A 20898-nucleotide genomic window follows, 5' to 3' on the forward strand; every position below is an offset into this window, starting at 1 on the left:
TTCACTGTCCCTTTTGATCAATTTCATTTATGCTTGCAGAAGAAAAAAAAGTATTAATTTATTTATTTATTTATTTATTTATCCTATACTGACCCCAAACTTTTGAAAAGTTGGTTTGATCTTTCATAAGATCTTGGATCCCTTGGTCTAAACATGCTTTTGGCCTTTTTTGTGGTCTGACAAAATGCTGATAAGTAGACTTGATTATTACAAAGTATGTTGAATGTTGTACATCAACTACCAGCAACAACTGGCATAATGCAACAATACATCCTGCTGTGCAAAATTCATTCTGCCTTAGTCATTAATCCTATTTCGTTTCGTGCTTGCTCAGCCTACGTGTGCTTCTGTCATAGCATGCATGAACTGAATCCCCTCTAAGGATGTATGACACCTGTGATACTCATAAATAATGAATCGATGCCACGCATCCCACTTGTGCTCAGCGCAACAATTTAGGCCTTCCCAAATACTTTGCTCTATTAGAAATTTGAGAAATCAAGGGATGGTTAAGGTTTGGGGTTTGATACGATAAGGACATTTCGTTGCATCTTGATCCATTTGATGTAAGTGTATTTCATGCTGTCATGATAAAATGCCAATAAAAAAGATTGGAAATAGAAATGTGAGAAATCTTGCATCAGCAAGAACTAATTAAGTACTTTTGAATAATTATGTTTTTTAGCATTTGTGTGTATATTTGTGAATGCGTGTGTGTTTCTGTCTCTGCCTGTCTATATTGACAAGTTTGTGTCAAATTAAATAAAGGTGCAGAAACAGGGTCAAAGATATTAATTTCAAAGCCACAGGGTACTATAACTATTTTGCCATGCTCTCATTCAGTTGTTATTTTCATCAGCAGCTATAGATCATTATCAGAAGGGGTCAACTAGTTTACTCTTATTCAGAAAATACAAAAACCCATTGCAGCACACACATTTTTGTGAGCTCTCTTTAAAAAGACACACATCTTAAACAGTGTTGAGATGTGGGCTACAGTGTTGCTTGCACTACAGAAAGAAAAAAAAGACCAGAAAAGTTGACTGTCAAGAAGATAACCCCTGACTTATTTTCAGGAGGTAACACACTCTCATGACATATTTGTTCCTATTTTACATTTTTGCAGATCTGTGAGTAATTTAGGGCTTCTGCGGCCTTAGCTTTAGAGGTGGACATTCAGGCTTGTGTCTTTACTCCTAGCAATCGTACATTTCCAATTCAAATTACATTGTTCGAAATCATACAAAATCACCACTTCGTAAAAAAAAAAAAAAAAAGGCAAACATGAATTGGGGAAACAAAAGAGTTATAGAGCACTGCATGATTCTCGACTGTTTTACTGCATGACTCAGAATTTACACTGGATATCACACAAAATTACAAAAAAAGCATGAAAATAGTTACTTTTTCTATGAATAAGGTAATTTATTTGAAAAGTAAATTCTGTCATGTGCTAGAAACTCCTGCGCAGAACCTAAGCAAACGCATTCAATGTGCAATTTTACTCAAGTCCAAATATGCCATTTACTGTTAAGGTGGTGCTTGGTAACATGATTCTCAACGAGAAAATAGTCAGGTCTATTCAATAATAAAAGCTGGTCTACATACGTTATCTGGTTACCAATACAAAACGGTTTCTGGGAGATCTCTCAGCGCTGTAACCATTAACAACAGATTAAAACATCTCTAATCCAATCAAAAGCAGAAGCGTCGTGAGAGCGCGTGCACCTCAACCAATCAAAAGCGGACAGAGAATGATTGACGTCTAGTTCATCCACCTGTGTTTGAATGCGAAGGCTGGCATTATTTAAAAGTGGAAACCGTTGCTACGCGCTGCAGTGTTTAGTCGACACGCTGTGGAAGAGAGTTCACTACGTTTGTTTTGAACAAAAAGTGCTATTTTTTCATAACAATTCAACATGAGAGAAATTGTTCACCTGCAAGCTGGTCAATGCGGAAACCAAATCGGTGCCAAAGTGAGTAATAATGGTATTGATTACGATATCAGCCCAAAAAAAGCCTGGTCGCGAGGGGCATAACGTTAACTTAGTTTGTATGTTGTGTAGTTATTATATTTAAATAACCAATTTCGGCTGACTAATTATGTTTCGTATAGACATTAGTAAGTGTAACGTTAACTAGCGATCTGACTCTTTATAGATGTCCATAGTTTGGTTTTATTCCTCTGTAAACTTTTGTGTGTAACCGTTAACTTAGCGAGTTGCCATGACAACAGTGCAAAAGAGGACGTTATTTTAAACGTATATTTGAAGATTTTCAATATTAATTTTACACAAAGTGTTAAATTTTACATTAATATTGACTCATTTTATTTCAGTTTTGGGAGGTGATTAGTGATGAACACGGCATTGACCCGACGGGAACTTACCATGGAGACAGTGATCTGCAGTTGGAGCGGATTAATGTGTACTACAACGAAGCCACTGGTCAGTTTGCATTTGCAGTATAAAACACAAATACCTTGCAAATAAGGTTTATTTATTTTTTTTTTAACGTTTGGAAATATCTGCTTTCTGTAACAGGTGGAAAGTATGTACCCCGTGCTGTTCTTGTCGACCTGGAGCCTGGAACGATGGATTCAGTGAGATCTGGACCATTTGGGCAGGTCTTCCGACCAGATAACTTCGTCTTTGGTAAGTCTGATTTAATGTCATTTAATTAAACATTCTATAGCGATATGAGCCTGGTATGTCCTGAACTTCTTTAATCGTAGGTCAGAGTGGTGCTGGAAACAACTGGGCCAAGGGTCACTACACAGAAGGCGCTGAGCTTGTAGACTCCGTTCTTGATGTGGTCCGTAAGGAAGCAGAAAGCTGTGATTGCCTGCAAGGCTTCCAGCTCACGCACTCCCTTGGAGGTGGCACTGGGTCAGGCATGGGCACGCTCCTCATCAGCAAAATCCGTGAGGAGTACCCAGACCGCATCATGAACACCTTCAGCGTGGTGCCCTCACCCAAAGTCTCAGACACTGTTGTAGAGCCTTACAACGCCACGCTGTCTGTCCATCAACTGGTGGAGAACACAGATGAAACGTATTGCATCGACAACGAGGCACTGTATGACATTTGCTTCCGTACGCTCAAACTCACTACACCCACCTACGGCGATCTCAACCACCTCGTGTCTGCCACAATGAGCGGGGTCACCACCTGTCTGCGCTTCCCTGGTCAGCTCAATGCTGATCTGCGCAAACTGGCGGTCAACATGGTGCCTTTCCCCCGTCTGCATTTCTTCATGCCAGGCTTTGCCCCTCTCACCAGCAGGGGGAGCCAGCAATACCGGGCTCTTACGGTGCCCGAGCTCACCCAGCAGATGTTCGATGCCAAGAACATGATGGCTGCTTGTGACCCCCGTCACGGCCGCTATCTCACCGTTGCTGCTGTTTTCCGAGGCCGCATGTCCATGAAGGAAGTGGATGAGCAGATGCTGAATGTCCAGAACAAGAACAGCAGCTATTTTGTGGAGTGGATCCCCAACAACGTCAAGACCGCTGTGTGCGACATCCCACCTCGAGGTCTCAAAATGGCCGCCACTTTCATCGGCAACAGCACTGCCATCCAGGAGCTGTTCAAGCGCATCTCTGAGCAGTTCACTGCCATGTTCAGACGCAAGGCCTTCTTGCATTGGTACACGGGTGAGGGGATGGATGAGATGGAGTTCACGGAGGCCGAGAGCAACATGAATGACCTGGTATCAGAGTACCAGCAGTACCAAGATGCCACTGCGGAAGAGGAGGGAGAATTCGAAGAAGAGGGAGAGGAGGAGCTAGCGTAAAGGGCTGAATGCTGAAGTTCTTGTTCACTGTTGTTCTGTTCAGTTTCCTTGTTCTTTGTTTTGTCTTTCTGTTCTCTTAATTTCACAAGCAGCTAAAAGCTATCAATGTAAACAAATGTCTAATTAAAGCTATAAATTTGATAGCACTCTGTTGGGTGTCTTGTCTTGGGCTTTTTTCTTTGTATTATACCATTTTATTCTTTGTATAGCATTATAGAAAACTTAAAGTTAGTAAGATTAGTGGCTTCAATTAAAAATTTTTAAATCCTCCCAATTTAATATTTAAATCAGTTTGTAGATCATTCAATGATGCAAGACCACCAACTAGCATTTAAAATGAGATTTCACGCACTCAAATACAACACTGGTAGATTTCAAAGGTGCTTTAGAGTTCCTAGGTAAGAAAATGTGTCTCCAAAAGTCCACACAGTCCTCCAAGTATGCAGTGAGTAAGCCAAGAATATTAAATCACATTGTATTAATGTATTATAGCCCTATAGACTGTTATAATGTTTTTTTAAGGTCAATTCGCAGTGAGTAAGCCAAGAATATTAAATCACATTATATTAATGTATTATAGCCCTATAGACTGTTATAATGTTTTTTTAAGGTCAATTCGCAGTGAGTAAGCCAAGAATATTAAATCACATTGCATTAATGTATTATAGCCCTATAGTCTGTTATAATGTTTTTTTAAGGTCAATTCGCAGTGAGTAAGCCAAGAATATTAAATCACATTGTATTAATGTATTATAGCCCTATAGACTGTTATAATGTTTTTTAAGGTCAATTCGCAGTGAGTAAGCCAAGAATATTAAATCACATTATATTAATGTATTATAGCCCTATAGACTATTATAATGTTTTTTAAGGTCAATTCGCAGTGAGTAAGCCAAGAATATTAAATCACATTATATTGATGTATTATAGCCCTATAGACTATTATAATGTTTTTTTAAGGTCAATTCGCAGTGAGTAAGCCAAGAATATTAAATCACATTGCATTAATGTATTATAGCCCTATAGTCTGTTATAATGTTTTTTTAAGGTCAATACGCAGTGAGTAAGCCAAGAATATTGAATCACATTGCATTAATGTATTATAGCCCTATAGTCTGTTATAATGTTTTTTTAAGGTCAATACGCAGTGAGTAAGCCAAGAATATTAAATCACATTGTATAAATGTATTATAGCCCTATAGTCTGTTATAATGAAATCCATATTAAATACTGAGATTATCTCAATTTTTTACATTTATACTCATATTCTTTTGGCAGATGCTTTTATCCAAAATGAATTATTGCATTCAAGATTTATTATTATTATTTTTAATGCATTTTCTGGGAGTCGAACCCCATAACCTTTGCATTGCTAGTATCATGATTTACTGCTGGAGCTACAAAGATGAATATGAAAAGTTTCAGACTGCAAATATTAAAAATAGTTAATGCAAAAATGTTACTTTGATTACTGCTGATATTTTAAATTTCAATTATTATTACATCCAACAAAAACCACTGCTCTTATATTGTGTCGGTTTTCTGTTCTCACCAGCAGATGGCGATAGAAAGCTACTAAAATGGTCGCTCATGAGGTGGAACTAATTCCCAGATGAAACCCTGTTTTATTTTAAACCATGATTTGTGACGAGATGTTCTGTCTTTAAACTGGAAAGGTATGTGAACCAGATTTACTTTTATTGAGTAGGTTACATATGTACAAGAGATAATAAGGTAGGAAACGTTACATACAATTTTGCACAAGAGTGTTGTCACTATGCTGAGTCTCTTCCACACCCATCTTAATCTCAGATAAGATTTATTGAGTTTTGCAAATATATAGTCTTGTCATTAAAGCAGATCTAATTATTAACTTGAAGCTCTTTCAATGCAACGAGGATTACATTAATTAACGTGACACAACAATCTGGCCCAATTTCATGGAACATTGAAGGAAGGAAGCTCCTAGTTGAATTGCTTTCAGTCGACACCAGAGGAGAGGGGGAAGGAACATTAATTGAGTCAACTAGCTGTGTTGTGAGTTGAAGATCGCAGATGAGGGCTTCATTTATTGAGTAATGGTGTCTTAAGTTTGCAGTGTTTAGAAGCTTCCAATGACCATTGGCATTGCCTTTCTCTAATCAACTTTCTGTAGATTGACAGTACATCATTATATGTCATACTTCTATCTATAGGCTAGCTTTAATGCTCTAATCACTGACAATTTATTATATTTGGGGATGGACAATATATCAGTAGGCTACCATATCAGTTATTGATATTTAATTTTGAATGCTCTTATATTTTTCATATTTTACATTTAGGTTACATTTTCTATAATTTAACACTAAGTTTAACACATTAAGTTGATCTTTAAAAACACTAACGTAATGTAACGAATATAAGTTTTTTTATACTGTACATTATAATGTTGTGATGCCTAAAATTGTATTAAATTGATTGAGCAGTTTCACAATTTATTTATTTATTTATCACACAAACAGTTTTTTTTTTTTTTTTAATATCCACCATTTATCAGTACTCAGCCATAACATGATCAGTTTACAGAACTTTAACAATGGTGCATCCCAATTATTTATTTTTTTTGGCAAATGTTTGACAAAATTTTGTCAACTTGAACTGAATAGTGAAATCCAACATGTACTGCAGTACATTTATTAAATAGTAAAAAGAAATAATAATAATAATAATAAAAAAATCACATTAAACACAATTTTATTATGGTGATTTCTGAACATGATACAATACCATTATTTTCTTCTGGAGTATATGCACATAGAAGTACCATGGTAAAGTACCACAGCAGTTTCTTGTAAGGGCTCAGTTCTATTTTAGAGTCTCAGTAATCCATATCTTGCTCGAAAGAGGTAATGCACATAAAATACAATAAAATAATTCAAAAGCATACAGCAAAAGGCAAGACTTTCATACCATGAAAAAAATGAAGCATTGGTTTTGTAAAAGGATCGAAACAGATTGTAGTCTGATACTGTGAGCACCAGCTCATGTAAGAGCCGCTAATGTGATCTTTTGTTGTCTCAGCTTTCACAACCTAATGCATGCATGTTATTCCTTTTAATTGGTTTTTGTGATTTTATACCTCATCCATATGGCACTGGAAAAAGCTTCACTCTGAGCAACATAAATCCTCTCTGTTTTAGCACTGCTATGTACACAATGTTGATGAAGCTCTCTAAACAGATGATGGATTGCTCTTTAACAGCCAAAGCAACTTCACTGTCACTGCCACTGAAAAGAGAGATAGAGGGAGAGAGAAAGAGATAATATGTGCTATGAGATGCAAAGTGTGGCGGCAGCAAGAGGTGTGAAACATAAATTAGGATGGTTTTAGGCTGCACAGATGGGCCACTGCCACTCTATATACTGCATACAAATGCTTAGAGCCTGAGGAGCACCTCTTCATACAAACAGATTGAATGGGCCACCCGTATAAGCCAGTCCACAATGGCTGTGACTGTACATGTGGACACAGACCATTGGCAGGATAGATTTAATGAATATGTACTTTATGAATCTCCTATTTAATTAAGTTTTTTGCATTTTTTTTTAACCTTCTGAAATTTCTTCTTGTCTTTTTTGGCTTTTGACAAGGGCCTTTTAGAAACCCATCCAAAAGCTATTAGAGCCATATGTGCTAAGTTTATCAAGTAAAATTGATCTGGCAAAGATTAAATATGAATAATGAAATCTAGGAATGACAAATAAGCAGCAGGTTGAACTGCAGACTTTTGATAAAGTTACTATACACTCTCAGAAATAAAGGTACAAAAGCTGTCACTGCGGGGTTAGTACCTTTTAGGTACTAATATGTACTTTTAAGGTACCAATATTGACCCTTTAAGTACAAAGGTGAATCTTTTGAAAAGGTTTCGCAGTTTTTGTACCTTTATTTCTGAGAGTGTTTATATAGTAACCCTTTATAAGTACATGAAACAAAATTGAAGATTCAAAATGAAAACAATTCTAAGTAGCCTACTTCATTATATACAGTGAGGAAAATAAGTATTTGAACACCCTGCTATTTTGCAAGTTCTCCCACTTAGAAATCATGGAGGGGTCTGAAATTGTCATCGTAGGTGCATGTCCACTGTGAGAGACATAATCTAAAAAAAAAATCCAGAAATCACAATGTATGATTTTTTAACTATTTATTTGTATGATACAGCTGCAAATAAGTATTTGAACACCTGTCTATCAGCTAGAATTCTGACCCTCAAAGACCTGTTAGTCTGCCTGAAAATGTCCACCTCCACTCCATTTATTATCCTAAATTAGATGCACCTGTTTGAGGTCGTTAGCTGCATAAAGACACCTGTCCACCCCATACAATCAGTAAGAATCCAACTACTAACATGGCCAAGACCAAAGAGCTGTCCAAAGACACTAGAGACAAAATTGTACACCTCCACAAGGCTGGAAAGGGCTACGGGGAAATTGCCAAGCAGCTTGGTGAAAAAAGGTCCACTGTTGGAGCAATCATTAGAAAATGGAAGAAGCTAAACATGACTGTCAATCTCCCTCGGACTGGGGCTCCATGCAAGATCTCACCTCGTGGGGTCTCAATGATCCTAAGAAAGGTGAGAAATCAGCCCAGAACTACAGGAGGAGCTGGTCAATGACCTGAAAAGAGCTGGGACCACCGTTTCCAAGGTTACTGTTGGTAATACACTAAGGCGTCATGGTTTGAAATCATGCATGGCACGGAAGGTTCCCCTGCTTAAACCAGCACATGTCCAGGCCCGACTTAAGTTTGCCAATGACCATTTGGATGATCCAGAGGAGTCATGGGAGAAAGTCATGTGGTCAGATGAGACCAAAATAGAACTTTTGGTCATAATTCCACTAAACGTGTTTGGAGGAAGAAGAATGATGAGTACCATCCCAAGAACACCATCCCTACTGTGAAGCATGGGGTGGTAGCATCATCTTTGGGGTGTTTTTCTGCACATGGGACAGGGCGACTGCACTGTATTAAGGAGAGGATGACCGGGGCCATGTATTGCGAGATTTTGGGGAACAACCTCCTTCCCTCAGTTAGAGCATTGAAGATGGGTCGAGGCTGGGTCTTCCAACATGACAATGACCCGAAGCACACAGCCAGGATAACCAAGGAGTGGCTCTGTAAGAAGCATATCAAGGTTCTGGCGTGGCCTAGCCAGTCTCAGACCTAAACCCAATAGAGAATCTTTGGAGGAGCTCAAACTCCGTGTTTCTCAGCGACAGGCCAGAAACCTGACTGATCTAGAGAAGATCTGTGTGGAGGAGTGGGCCAAAATCCCTCCTGCAGTGTGTGCAAACCTGGTGAAAAACTACAGGAAACGTTTGACCTCTGTAATTGCAAACAAAGGCTACTGTACCAAATATTAACATTGATTTTCTCAGGTGTTCAAATACTTATTTGCAGCTGTATAATACAAATAAATAGTTAAAAAATCATACATTGTGATTTCTGGATTTTTTTTTGTAGATTATGTCTCTCACAGTGGACATGCACCTACGATGACAATTTCAGACCCCTCCATGATTTCTAAGTGGGAGAACTTGCAAAATAGCAGGGTGTTCAAATACTTATTTTCCTCACTGTATATGTACCTCATTCAATGCAGGTACTGCACTCTTGGTAGCGTGTTGTTTAACTACAGTAGTCGAGATTTGAAGTGGATCAAAAAAAGTTGTCCTGAGACAAGAACACATTTTGGTTTTAGGTTTTAGGACAACTTTGATGAAAAGTTTTGAATTGATCCACTTCAAATGTTGACTAGTATAAATTTAGTTTATACTGTACACTACTGTTCAAAATTTGGGGTCGGTAAGATAAGAAGTCTCTTAAGGTGTAGTCACATTTACCAGTGTTTGGTGAAACAAAATACAGTCATTTCAATAGGAATCTATGCAATCAGGAGTTTCGCATAAGAGCAAAAAAGCTCCCTTTATAGATTGTGCTCGTGTTGGTTGGTTTACTGGGTTGACCATCAGAAATCTGACATCTGTGTGAGCAGTGCTACAGAAATCATTCTAATATGCTGATTAGATGCGCAGGTACTATTCCTTATTATTAGCCATGCCAAAAACATAATAATATTCAAAGTTTGCTTTGAAAAGCTTTGCTTTTCGACCTAAAAATTTCAGTTATATGAATTTTGGTTCATTTTAAATCTACTTCCTTACATTCAAATCTGAAATGCAATTCTGCATCCCGTTTGCTACCTCATTTCCAATACAATTCAAGTTCATGAATGGAAGTGGAACTCACAAAGACATTCTAAATTCAATTCCAAGTGTCGCACAAACGTGCGTCACAGGCCTCCAAATGCTCCCCATCCCAAGCTGCTTTGAAAAATATCACATTGCCCTACTTGCTTTGTTCTTGACAGTTCACTTTGACGTGAGAAGATTGGCCAAGCGGCACTTCTCCCCTATTTCCTCCCTCTCTCCAGTTCGCCCGAGGCGTGTGTGTGTGGTTGTCAGCACGCGTGTCTATGTGTGGAGCTGATGGCTTCCGTCGCGCGGGGTGCCACACACGCAAAAGGGGTCCTGTCACTCACTCAGAGCGGCCATATGTGTGCCTGCGTGAGCTCAATGCCAGCGGCAGAGGCTCCCGCCAGAAGACATTAGGGGAGCAGTGGGGCGTCATTACCCAGGCACCATGATTGATTAACCGTGAATCAGGAGCACCAGGGCCCCTTGAAAGCCCCATGCCGATGGGAGGAGGGAGCCCCCTGCAGATGTGGGGGTGTAATTGCATCAAGGCTTGGCAGGAGGAAAAGTAGGCAGGGGAGACAAACACACAGTTGAGTGCCCTCATTAGTGAGGGAATGAGATCAGTGTTTCTCCTGATGGAGCCGGTCGGGTATCGTTTAAATATAGCTATTAGATGGGTGAGCTGAATCTTGGGGGTCTCCGCACTGCAAAAACATGAAATTAAATAAGTAAATAGCAACTGAAGCCTTTGGAAAAAAACATAATTATTTCAAGTGTATCTACATTTTGGTTCAGCTTCATGAGGTGTCGCAGTGAGCAGCAGAGCTGATCAGAAACTACTGAAGAATAAGGACTTTTTTTTTTCTCGTCTAACACTCTGATCCTTAGCGGTAGGGAAGCTTGGATGAGATGATGATCCCTTAATGGCCCCCTGCCCTTCCTCTCCCTCTCTGCCTCTCACTCTTCTCCATGTCCCGGAGCCATGCAGCGCATTTGTGTGCTGTGGAGGGGTGACTAATGAAATCCAGTGAGAGGCAGCCAGCCCTGGGAATCCGACGCTAATGTTTTGTTTGGTATTAAGATGCGCAAAGGCAACTCAAACTCCCACTGACTTGGACGCGAAAACATTTGGAATGGGCTCATCAATCAAGCCCCTCCACACTGGAACTGTCTAATCCTGGGGTGCGTCACGCGCCGTGGCGACACATCGTACATGGTGCGCACACACATTAGATGTCATTCACACATGTATGAATTCAAAGTTGAAAAAGTGACTTACAAACTGACATTAGTGGAAAAGTCTTTTGGAGCTTGGATTTTCCCTCTGGAGTTTGTGCTCTCCTGAGACGCCAGGATTAGATTCGGTTTATTTGTAAAACATCATCATTTTATCATATGATATTATATGGTTCTCCAGCAGACAGTGAGCTATGTGAAGTGTGTCCGTATGTATATTTAGATTTTATTTCTTTGTCCTTTATGCATCGGTATACTGTAAGGAAGGTTTCCTAATACAGGAGCCAAGCAGATTATCAAATGAAAATGATTCATTTTCATTTGACACATTGTTCTATGAATATTACATATTTGTATTTGTTTCGGAGGTCAAACAACACTGGTAAAAAAAATAAATTGTTTTAAATGACACAATTTCATAGCAGGCTAACTTTAGCGTTTCAATTTTAATGCTTCTTTAAGTAAGGATTATATCACTCTACAACAGACATGAGTATAAAATATTATTTATTAATCATTATTATTTAATTCTTTTTTGTGTTTATTATTAATGATTATTGTTGGTATAAATGTAATGCATTATTGTTGCTTTCAATATAATGCATAATTATTATTATTTTTTTTCATGAAATGCAATATAAAATATGCAAGATGCAGCATAAAACTGGAATATTATTTTTGAACTGAACTGTCCATTTTAAATAAATTAATTGCATTTTACCTATTTTACATTCATTGGTCTGGAACCATCTTATTATTTGCCTTTAAAATCTTTACTTAATGCAACAGTCAATAGTGCAAAGTAGACTGATTAGGATATAAAGGAAAAATAAAATTCAGAATGAAAATATAGCAATTAACATAGGAAAAGAAACACATTCACATATTTGAAGACAACTACCTATGACATTACCAATATTTTACTATATAGTACTGCAATGTATTGCATACTGGCTTGTATATAGAGTGTGATACTCTAAATTGTACACTGTATATTATGTTGTGTAAAAAAAAAAGAGGTTATTCTTTCCTTGCATCTTTATTTTACAGTTTTCCTATTTGGAAATGCATTAATGTTTGTGGAATTCCTCAAAGCAATCAGTCTCTCAACGGTTAGTGAGCGAGGGCTGGCACTTCAGTCAGCTGAGATTAGGGCCCGTGATGACAGAGATTTAGGTAGACTGGAGCACACGCTGTCACACCTCTCTGTGGTGGGCTTTAATCAGAACAGTACACATCACTAATGCCATACATTGATTGACGAGTGAACGTTCTCTGGGGGCTTTTCTTCCTGATTGGGACTCGCAAAACCGACTTTGTTTTTTGCAATCTAGTCCACTTTCTTTCACAATATGGATAAACGAGGACATGATTACAGTGAAATTCCTGTTCAACTTTTTTTTTTTGGAAGCAAACTGGTAGTGGACTTCTTTGGGAGATTTGTTGGTGTGTCTTGCTTAAGGCCGTATCTGAATTTCTGAACAGGCCTAAGTGGAGCACGACTCTGTCTCTGCTGGATTGTAGGTTTTTAGGTCACGGTTGAAGTTAGTCATGCTGTATATGAAACGTACAAGTTCATTATAAATCAGTGGATAATTTTTTTCATACCACAACCTCATCATTGTTTGTTTTTACAGGCTTATTGCTATTTGTTAGGATTTATTATTATTTTTTTATCAATCTATCTGATTTATTATTCCCTGAGAAATTCATTAGAAAAACAAATGTAGATGCTTAATGGACCTTGATGGCAGATACGACTTTGAGGGTGCATGATTTTAACCACCAGGAGGCAGCGGCAGGCAACCACTGGAGCGGATTGAGACACTCAGTTTTTGGTGTAAATTAGCCGGTACTAAACACACCTGGAAAATGATCTGTTCTGGGTCGTTTCTCTTTAGCGTGTCCATTTTATAGCAGGGGAAAATTTGTATGTCTGCAATCCAAGAATACTCCATTGCAAAAAGCACACGAAAGCATATCAAGGCCTTTAAAAAATGAGTTCAACAGCTTGTAGAAATGATAACTGTTAGGGAAATCATACTATTCATTGTGTTAGAGATTACATTTTAAGTCAACATTAAAAAAATGACCATGTTTACTTTTTTAAATACACATATACATCATCCTTTTAAGTTCCTAATTAAAAGTTGATGTGCGTTCAAATGGAATTAGGTGTGTGATCAAATTTATGTATATATTATATTAATCTTGAGCTGCCACAGAGAATTATGGGAAATGTTGTTTGGTCACACAGGTCTGCTTTGTAGTATTTTTCTGACAAGTTTCATCGCTGTTAAATCTTAAGAAAAAGTTTGCCTACTGGTTATTATGACTATGGTGATGTTCATGTGCATTTAGCTCATAAATGTCATAATTCCAATATTAAATGCACCATACACTACCGTTCAAAAGTTTGGGGTTGGTACTAGGACTTTTAAATGTTGCTTATGGTCACCATGGCTGCATTAATATCATGAAATTATTACAATTATAACATATAAATATATTTTAAAATGTAATTTATTCCTGCTGTACTTTAGTCCAGTTTCATTTCATCAGTGTTGAAAATGGTTGTGCTGCTTAATATGTTTGTGGAAACTGATTATAAGGAACTCTAAAAGAACAGATATAAAATCTTTTGTAGAAATATAAAAGTCTTTACTGTCACTTTTGATCAATTGAATGCACCTTTGCTGAAGAAAATAAGTAATTTCTTTAAAATAAAAAACTCTGATCCAAACCTTTTTACTCTGCAGCATGTCCAATTATGCATGAATGGTATTTCACATTGACATTTACTTTAACATAAAAACGTGCAATTAATAGATGTAAATTTCATGTAATATAAATATGAATGTATGTATGTATACTACACTTTCGACATCATTATTCAGTACATTTATTTTTTTATCTTCTCAAGGGTTCTCTGCTTTTTATATGGACAAGTTCTCATCTAAGTCTGAGGTGTGTGATTTCTCATCTTTACTGCCTTCAGACCGTCCAGGGAGAGTGAGAGCCTCACTGGGGAAAGCAGAATAATGAAAAGATGGGATTTTGGCCATTTGACTTCAGTGGCAGCCTTTAAGATACTGCACCAAAGAAATGTCAGAGCAGATCTTATCAGTGTGGTGATAAGAGGACAGCGCCCCCTAGGTGGCACTTTTTACTGAAGGTCAGAACGGGGTCAGGGTGGCAAGGCAAAGGGAGATCCAGGTCCAGGACTGGCCACCCACTGTGTAATATCCAGTTTCCGTTGAGAGATGGGAATAGAGGAAACAGAAGGGAGAGAAAGAGTCGGAGAGTGAGGGGGAGAGCTGAAATCATGGAGCATCTCTGTCCTGTATCCATCCACAGCGCTCTATCTCTCTCACTTGTCTCTCTCTCACTCTCTCCCACACTGATTATTTCCTGGTCTGAAGCCCCTGTGGTTTTCCAAATGATTTTAAAATGGATTTCATTTCCTGTTGGGGGGAAGGGGGGTTAGCGATAGTAGTAGGACAAACTCGAATGCTAGTTGTGTGGGAGAGAGATGAGGAAGGGAGATGGAGAGGAGAGGATGTGATAGAAATAAAGAGAGAGCGAGCTTCTTTTTCCTGGATATGAGGTTTTGAGTTGTGCCCTCAGGCCTCAACACCACGCAGCATTCGGTTACAATGCTCATTTCCTCTCACAGACCCTGGAAGACTTCTCTTCTTTGGCACCATTCTTATTTCTTCCTTGCAGTTGCCTTTTTTTTTGAAGAAGAAGAAACAAGAATTGCCGGGTTTAATATTCCTCTGCTGCTTTTAGTTTGTAAAATCACTTTACACAGTTCACCCAAAAAAGATAAGCCTGTCATCATTTATTCACCCTAATGTCATTCCAAACCTGTATTACTTTATTTTTTTGCGTAAAAAGTTTTTTCCTCCAAAAAAAAAAAAAAAAAGTTGTTAATTCTTCATTCGTAAAGATATCTTCTTTTGTGTTCTGCATAAGAAGGTTTGAAGTGACACATGGGTGAATAATTAATGAAAGCATTTTCATTTTTTGGTGAATTATCCATTTAAGCAAGAAGCCAGAATGAGGATTCTTTTCAGCAATCCGTATTTTGTGAATCACCATAAAGATGAAGTTGCAAATAGCAATGCATGCACCTTATCCCACTTCTCTCTCAATGTATTGCTTTCATTTCTTTCTCCCACAAGGCCCGGGGAATCGGCATGACATAAGCGCCTTCCTCTCGAGGCGGAGGTCGGAAGACAGAAGGAGAGGAGGAAGGAGGAAGAGAGAGAGACGGGGCTCGATAAGCGCCGCTATCAGAACGCACCCAAACACAGCGTCCGGCTGTTCTCCCTTGTGCAGGCGGAGGAAAACAGATACCCTTAGCAGGTTTGGGCACTTTTCCATGCTGTCTCTTCCCTCTTTTGTCACCCATTTCAATAGGTAGGACTCAAAGAGGATGTCTGTTAGGATGTTCGTGACAAAGAGTAAATACAGCAATTGTCTTCTGCACAAGAGGTTTTATCGTGTGTGAAACTCTCCAGAGTAAGCTGAGGGAATAAAGGCTTGTTCAGTGTGTGTTGTTGGCTGTTTTAGACAAGTTGAAATGATTCAAGAAAGTAAGTCACAAACGAACGAGAATGAAGTGCAAGCATGTGAGCAAATACAGGTGTCATTACCTATTTGACTCGCATCTTTCTTTAGCTTATCCTATATCCGCTCATCCTGTATCCCCCACTGAGCCATCACTTTCCTGATCTCTCCATCTCTCCTAATGAGCAGACACTCTTCTTAACCTTAACGTCTTACAGCTAATTACCATTGGTTTGTCACAGCTTATGCAGATGGAGCTCACGCATTCCCCTCAGGTTCAATATGAGAACGTGACACCTCTCATAAACTAGTGTGAAACCAGGCAATGAACCTATGTTTGGTGGATCTTTGATAGACTTTTTCCCAAAAAGTTTACCAGGTTTAAAATGTTCCACCACAGAGCGGATGCAAAACAAAAATTAGTTCTCTTATGACACGTGTATTTACACGTTAAAGATTGTAAAAAAGTAAATGTGTTAAAGGTATTTAAAGAGATAGTTCACCCAAAAAAAAAAAAAAAATTCTGTCATCATTTAAAGGGCGTTATTATTTTGTGCATTTGGTGTAATGCAATGTGTTTATGCGGTTTAAGGTAAAAAAAAAAACATTATTTTCGACATACTGTACATTATTGTCACTCCTCTATGCCCCGCCTTTCTGAAACGCACCGATTTTTACAAAGCTCATCGTTCTGAGAAGCGAGGCGTGGTCTGATTGGCCAGCTATCCAGTGCGTTGTGATTGGCCGAATACCTCAAGCGTGAGACGGAAATGTTACGCCCTTACCGTATTGTGATGCCGTGTCCTGACGCGACGACACAAAAACAATAAAACCCATTACAAACGAGGCATTTGTTGCATCCAGTGGGGACATAATTACTGATTATAATGACTTATACTGTATTTTTACAGTAAACATTACCATGTCTGCATTTGTGATCGGAGAAACGACAAACAACAAGCACTACTCTACACAGCTCAAAACTTGCGTTTGAATAGTCAGTGGCAAATTCTTTAAATAAGAAAACATACTTACAGGCTGTGAGTCAGAAGCGCCAGACTGTCCTTTCAAAGTTGGAATTGCCCCACTTTATAGAAGAAGTCTTTGAGCATAGCTGGCAGGCTACTCCCAGGTTCAAGAAATAGTACTCCGTAAAATACGCTGCACACACTCGAATATTTGGATTGAACTGTTCTGGAACAGTGTTGTAAATACAACTTAACCACTGATTTCTAGTTGTGTCCTCTTTTGGAGGCCCAAACAAAGTAGTTTCGCTTTCACAACGAAACACAGCGTCTCCAGAACATGACGCCGGCAGCAGCAACAACACTACAGCAAGAATAAAAGTCCCGCCCTCTTTCTTTGCGTATAAATTTGGGCAGTGTTTTGCAAATCTCCCCACACCGTGACATAGACATGTGGGGGCGTGATTAAATAAGCCGTTTTAGGGGGGCATTAATAAAGAGTACCTCTTTGGTTTTGAGACTTTAGTCTTTGCAACTTCAGTGATCTTATCTATGTGATGTTTTATTAACAAGTTTCGGGAGGAGCACGCGCAGATAATTAACGCAGCCACTTCATCATCAGCAATCACACCATCTATCCAATCAGCTCAAGAGAGAACCCCTATAAATAATCAAAGCAGTCTTACCTCCATCAGTTCTAGTCTTTCAGCATCCCTCCACCACCCCGACTCCTCACCTTCAGCCTGTTCCTACCCCAGCATGGGGGAACGCTCTGGGTCCGGGCTAAATGCAGAGCTCGGACCCCTCTCTCCGTACAGGGGGAGTACCCTGGGCTCGGGGGTAAGTACCGAGCTCGCAGCCCTCTCCCTGGACAGCACGCCAAATACGCATGAACCTTCACTCAGTTTATTATATGTAAGTGTGAACTCGTGAAGCACAAACAGCTTGTAACACTCCAAAGAGAAAGGAAAACTTAAAATTTCATCATATGACCCCTTTAAGCTTCCTCACATCGTTCTGTATAGAAGAAGAAATAAAAATAAAAAAATGTTGGTAACCAAACAGTTTTGGTTCTTTCTTTTTCATCTTTCTTCTATGTAATAACCAAGTTTGTTTTGTTTGTTTTGGTTAGCATCAACCTCCACTGTATGGACCAAAACTGATACATTTCTCAAACTATCTTCTTTTATGTTCCAGAGATAAAAAGAAAGCCATAAAAATTTGGAATGTAATGAGGGTGAGTAAATAACAGAATTTGCATTTTTGGGTGAACTGTCCCTTTAAGAACAATTAAGAAAGTTCCCATAGTTTAAGAAATACACAATAAACACTTAGTAGCCATAGTCCTATCATACTCCACATGATGAACTCTGGCATTAATTATTGTTTCAGATTTGACAGTGTGACTCTGACTGTGTGTTAGTCAACCTGGGAAATTTCCCTCTGCGATGGCCAAAATCTTGATTTGAAACAGAATGCACAGCATCTAACCCCCATAGCTTTAACACGGGAAGTAAGGCCACCCTAAAAGTGCCTCTCAAACAATAGCCAGGAGGGCTGTGCAGTGTGCACTGTCCAGATATTTTTATATGTGGAATTAGGACTTCTGCTTGATGGAAGGAAACCCAATTGGGCATCATACAGAAGTGGAGAGAAGCCTTAAGAGAGAGACATACAGCAAGAGGTAGAGAGAGAGAGAGCTCATGCGTGACCTTGACCACCAGCATAAACAGTAGCATCCTGTGAAACCGGATTGCATTCACAAACCGGATTGCATCGGTGGTCAGCAGGTAGCCAACAGGAGGTTCTTCGGTTCAGCTTTGTTTATGAAAAATTAAGGGAAAGCAACACCTTTGCTCTCTTGTGATCTATGCCTTATGTCCACTCCTTATCAACAGAGATAATGAACAAGTGTGTGTGAGTGTGAGTGAGAGGAACACAAGCTGTTTGTCATTAATTAAAGGAATATTCTGGGTTCAGTCAACAGCACTCATTTTTTCACTTGGTCCTCCTTTTCCTTTTATAGAAAGTCAAAATCTGGGTTACAATGGAAGTCAGTGGGGTCAAACTGTAAATGTTAAAATGCTCACTGTTTCAATAGTACAGCCACAAGACATAAATTATATATTTCTAGCATTACAACATCGCTTACTAACCTTTTCTGTGTAAATGTTAGGGCTGCAAAACGATTAATCGTGCTTAATCGCATTCAAAATAAAAGTTTGTTTAGGCCTATATACTATATGTGTGTGTACTGTGTATATTTATTATGTATAAATAAATACACACACATACATGTATATATTATGGAAAAATGTTAGATTTGTATATAAAATGTTTATATTTATATATAAAATAAATTATATACAAGTGTGTGTGAGTGTGTATGTATGTGTATGTATATATATACACACACACACACACACATACAAATATTTTTTTTAAATATATACATATGTGTGTATTTATATATATATATATATATATATATATATATATAATAAAAATACACAGTACACACACACAAACTTTTATTTTGAATGCAATTAATGGCGTAATGTATGTCCAATTTTAAATCTTTTTTGAGATGACAACTTATACCCTATGAAACCCTTAACTGACTATAATACATGTTAACAGAAGACTAAATTTAAGTTAAGCTTCACATTTCTGTCTTTAAGTCATCCAAAAATAGGCCCCGCTCACTTCCATTGTAAGTGCATCATTGTAACCTTTGTATTTATTTCTTTAAGAAAATAAGGGATGAGTTGAAATGAATTCTTTTTTTTTCCCACCACAAATGGCGTTGACTGATCTTAATTTACATATAATCCAAAATATTGCTGTAACTGCAAAGACTACTGCCAAACCCCAAGAATGGATCTACTGTAGGTGCTCGTTCCTTCGGTTTCCTCAAGGTGGAGCAGGGCGAAGGAAAGGAGAATCTTGCAAATGCACAAAGAATTCAGTCAGTTAGTAGGAGGTTTCTGGGATGGATGAAGCCTGTTTGGGGGGAGTGTCTGAGTGGAGGGAGGGATGGGGTTGGCCTTGGCTGCGCTCGGCGGGGTTTGATCAGCCTGGCTCAGGGCTAATCACACTCGCGTTGATTAACAAGCTGCGCAAACACACGGGGCATGATTGAGCTGCCCGGGTAAAGAAAATAACCGGCAATCTACGAGAAGCCCAGGACACACATGCCTTTCACTCGTCTCTCCTCAACCCCAAACAGCCTCATACATACACGCACACATCAGAAACGGCTCGTTCCTTGCTTTAGTTTCTCTCGTCAGAAATCTTTCTGTCCTTCCCAATCATTTTTCACCCCCACTGTTTTGCTTTGCTTAAATGTGCAGTGCACAAAGCGCTGAGGTAATCACATACTCTCCATAGTCTATCATATGGCTATTCATAGTGGTGCTCCCTCATGGCTTTTTTTTTTTCTCAACTTTGTTGACTGTTACTTGGCTTGTCTAAAGCTCACTGATCACTCTGGGGCAGGGCTCAGTGGACATACACCCACACACACACATTAGATTTTTACTTAAGCATTGTGTTTAGGTACTTGTGGGGGGTTAAAAAAAGAGGGCGCACCTCCGCCTCCTCACTCTCCTTCACACACACACACGCACACTTACCCTCCTGCTTTTGCAAGCTGCAAATGAAACCAGATGGACTCATTTATTGCCAATTAGCTCCAACGCTGTAAGTGAAGCCTCACCTATACAATTTAAACTTTTTTATTGAAACCTCCCAGCACCTCTAACACTGCATCTCAATAAGAGGGCCTAACATCTTTATAACCTCCACCACCCACCAGTGCCGGGAAAGAAAGAGAAATAGGCTGGAATCTTTGAGGTTTCTTTCCAGGCAGATTTAAATGTATACAGAAATATATACCTACCGTTGGCAAAGATGAAGAAGGCTGGGTTTATTTGATCAAAAGTACATTGAAAACTAAAACCTTGTGAAATATTATTACCATTTAAAATGATTTTCTATTTTAATATACTTTAAAATGCCATTCATTTCTATGATGGCAACGCTGACTTTTCAGCAGCCATTACTCCAGTCTTAAGTGTCACAT

General features: G+C 38.7%; 1 protein-coding gene and 1 long non-coding RNA gene across 2 annotated transcripts in view; both read left to right on the top strand.

Annotated features, from left to right (window-relative positions):
- The first annotated feature begins 1797 nt into the window (after positions 1-1797).
- On the top strand, positions 1798-3929 carry zgc:55461 (beta-tubulin family protein). The gene is made up of 4 exons (XM_058776600.1): positions 1798-1976; positions 2339-2447; positions 2544-2654; positions 2735-3929. Exons 1-4 carry the CDS (start codon positions 1920-1922, stop codon positions 3793-3795), a joined length of 1338 nt encoding a protein of 445 aa, XP_058632583.1. The 5' UTR covers positions 1798-1919; the 3' UTR covers positions 3796-3929.
- A 1461-nt stretch (positions 3930-5390) lies between these two features.
- Positions 5391-20898, top strand: part of LOC131541185 (uncharacterized) — a 47770-nt gene continuing 32262 nt past the window's right edge. Inside the window, exons 1-2 of the long non-coding RNA XR_009271421.1 lie at positions 5391-5471; positions 15462-15645. This is a non-coding gene — a long non-coding RNA (uncharacterized LOC131541185). The remainder of the gene's footprint in view (positions 5472-15461; positions 15646-20898) is intronic.

This window comes from Onychostoma macrolepis, chromosome 05, assembly GCF_012432095.1.
Source record: "Onychostoma macrolepis isolate SWU-2019 chromosome 05, ASM1243209v1, whole genome shotgun sequence".
In the NCBI taxonomy this organism is placed as follows: Eukaryota; Metazoa; Chordata; class Actinopteri; order Cypriniformes; family Cyprinidae; genus Onychostoma; species Onychostoma macrolepis.

What these genes read in the sequence shown, in the direction of transcription:
- zgc:55461 (XM_058776600.1), top strand. Translation starts at nt 1,920, where the DNA reads ATGAGAGAAATTGTTCACCTGCAAGCTGGTCAATGCGGAAACCAAATC. An exon ending in GAAACCAAATCGGTGCCAAA is followed by an intron (nt 1,977 to 2,338) that starts GTGAGTAATAAT and finishes ATTTTATTTCAG; the next exon opens with TTTTGGGAGGTGATTAGTGA. An exon ending in ACCAGATAACTTCGTCTTTG is followed by an intron (nt 2,655 to 2,734) that starts GTAAGTCTGATT and finishes CTTTAATCGTAG; the next exon opens with GTCAGAGTGGTGCTGGAAAC.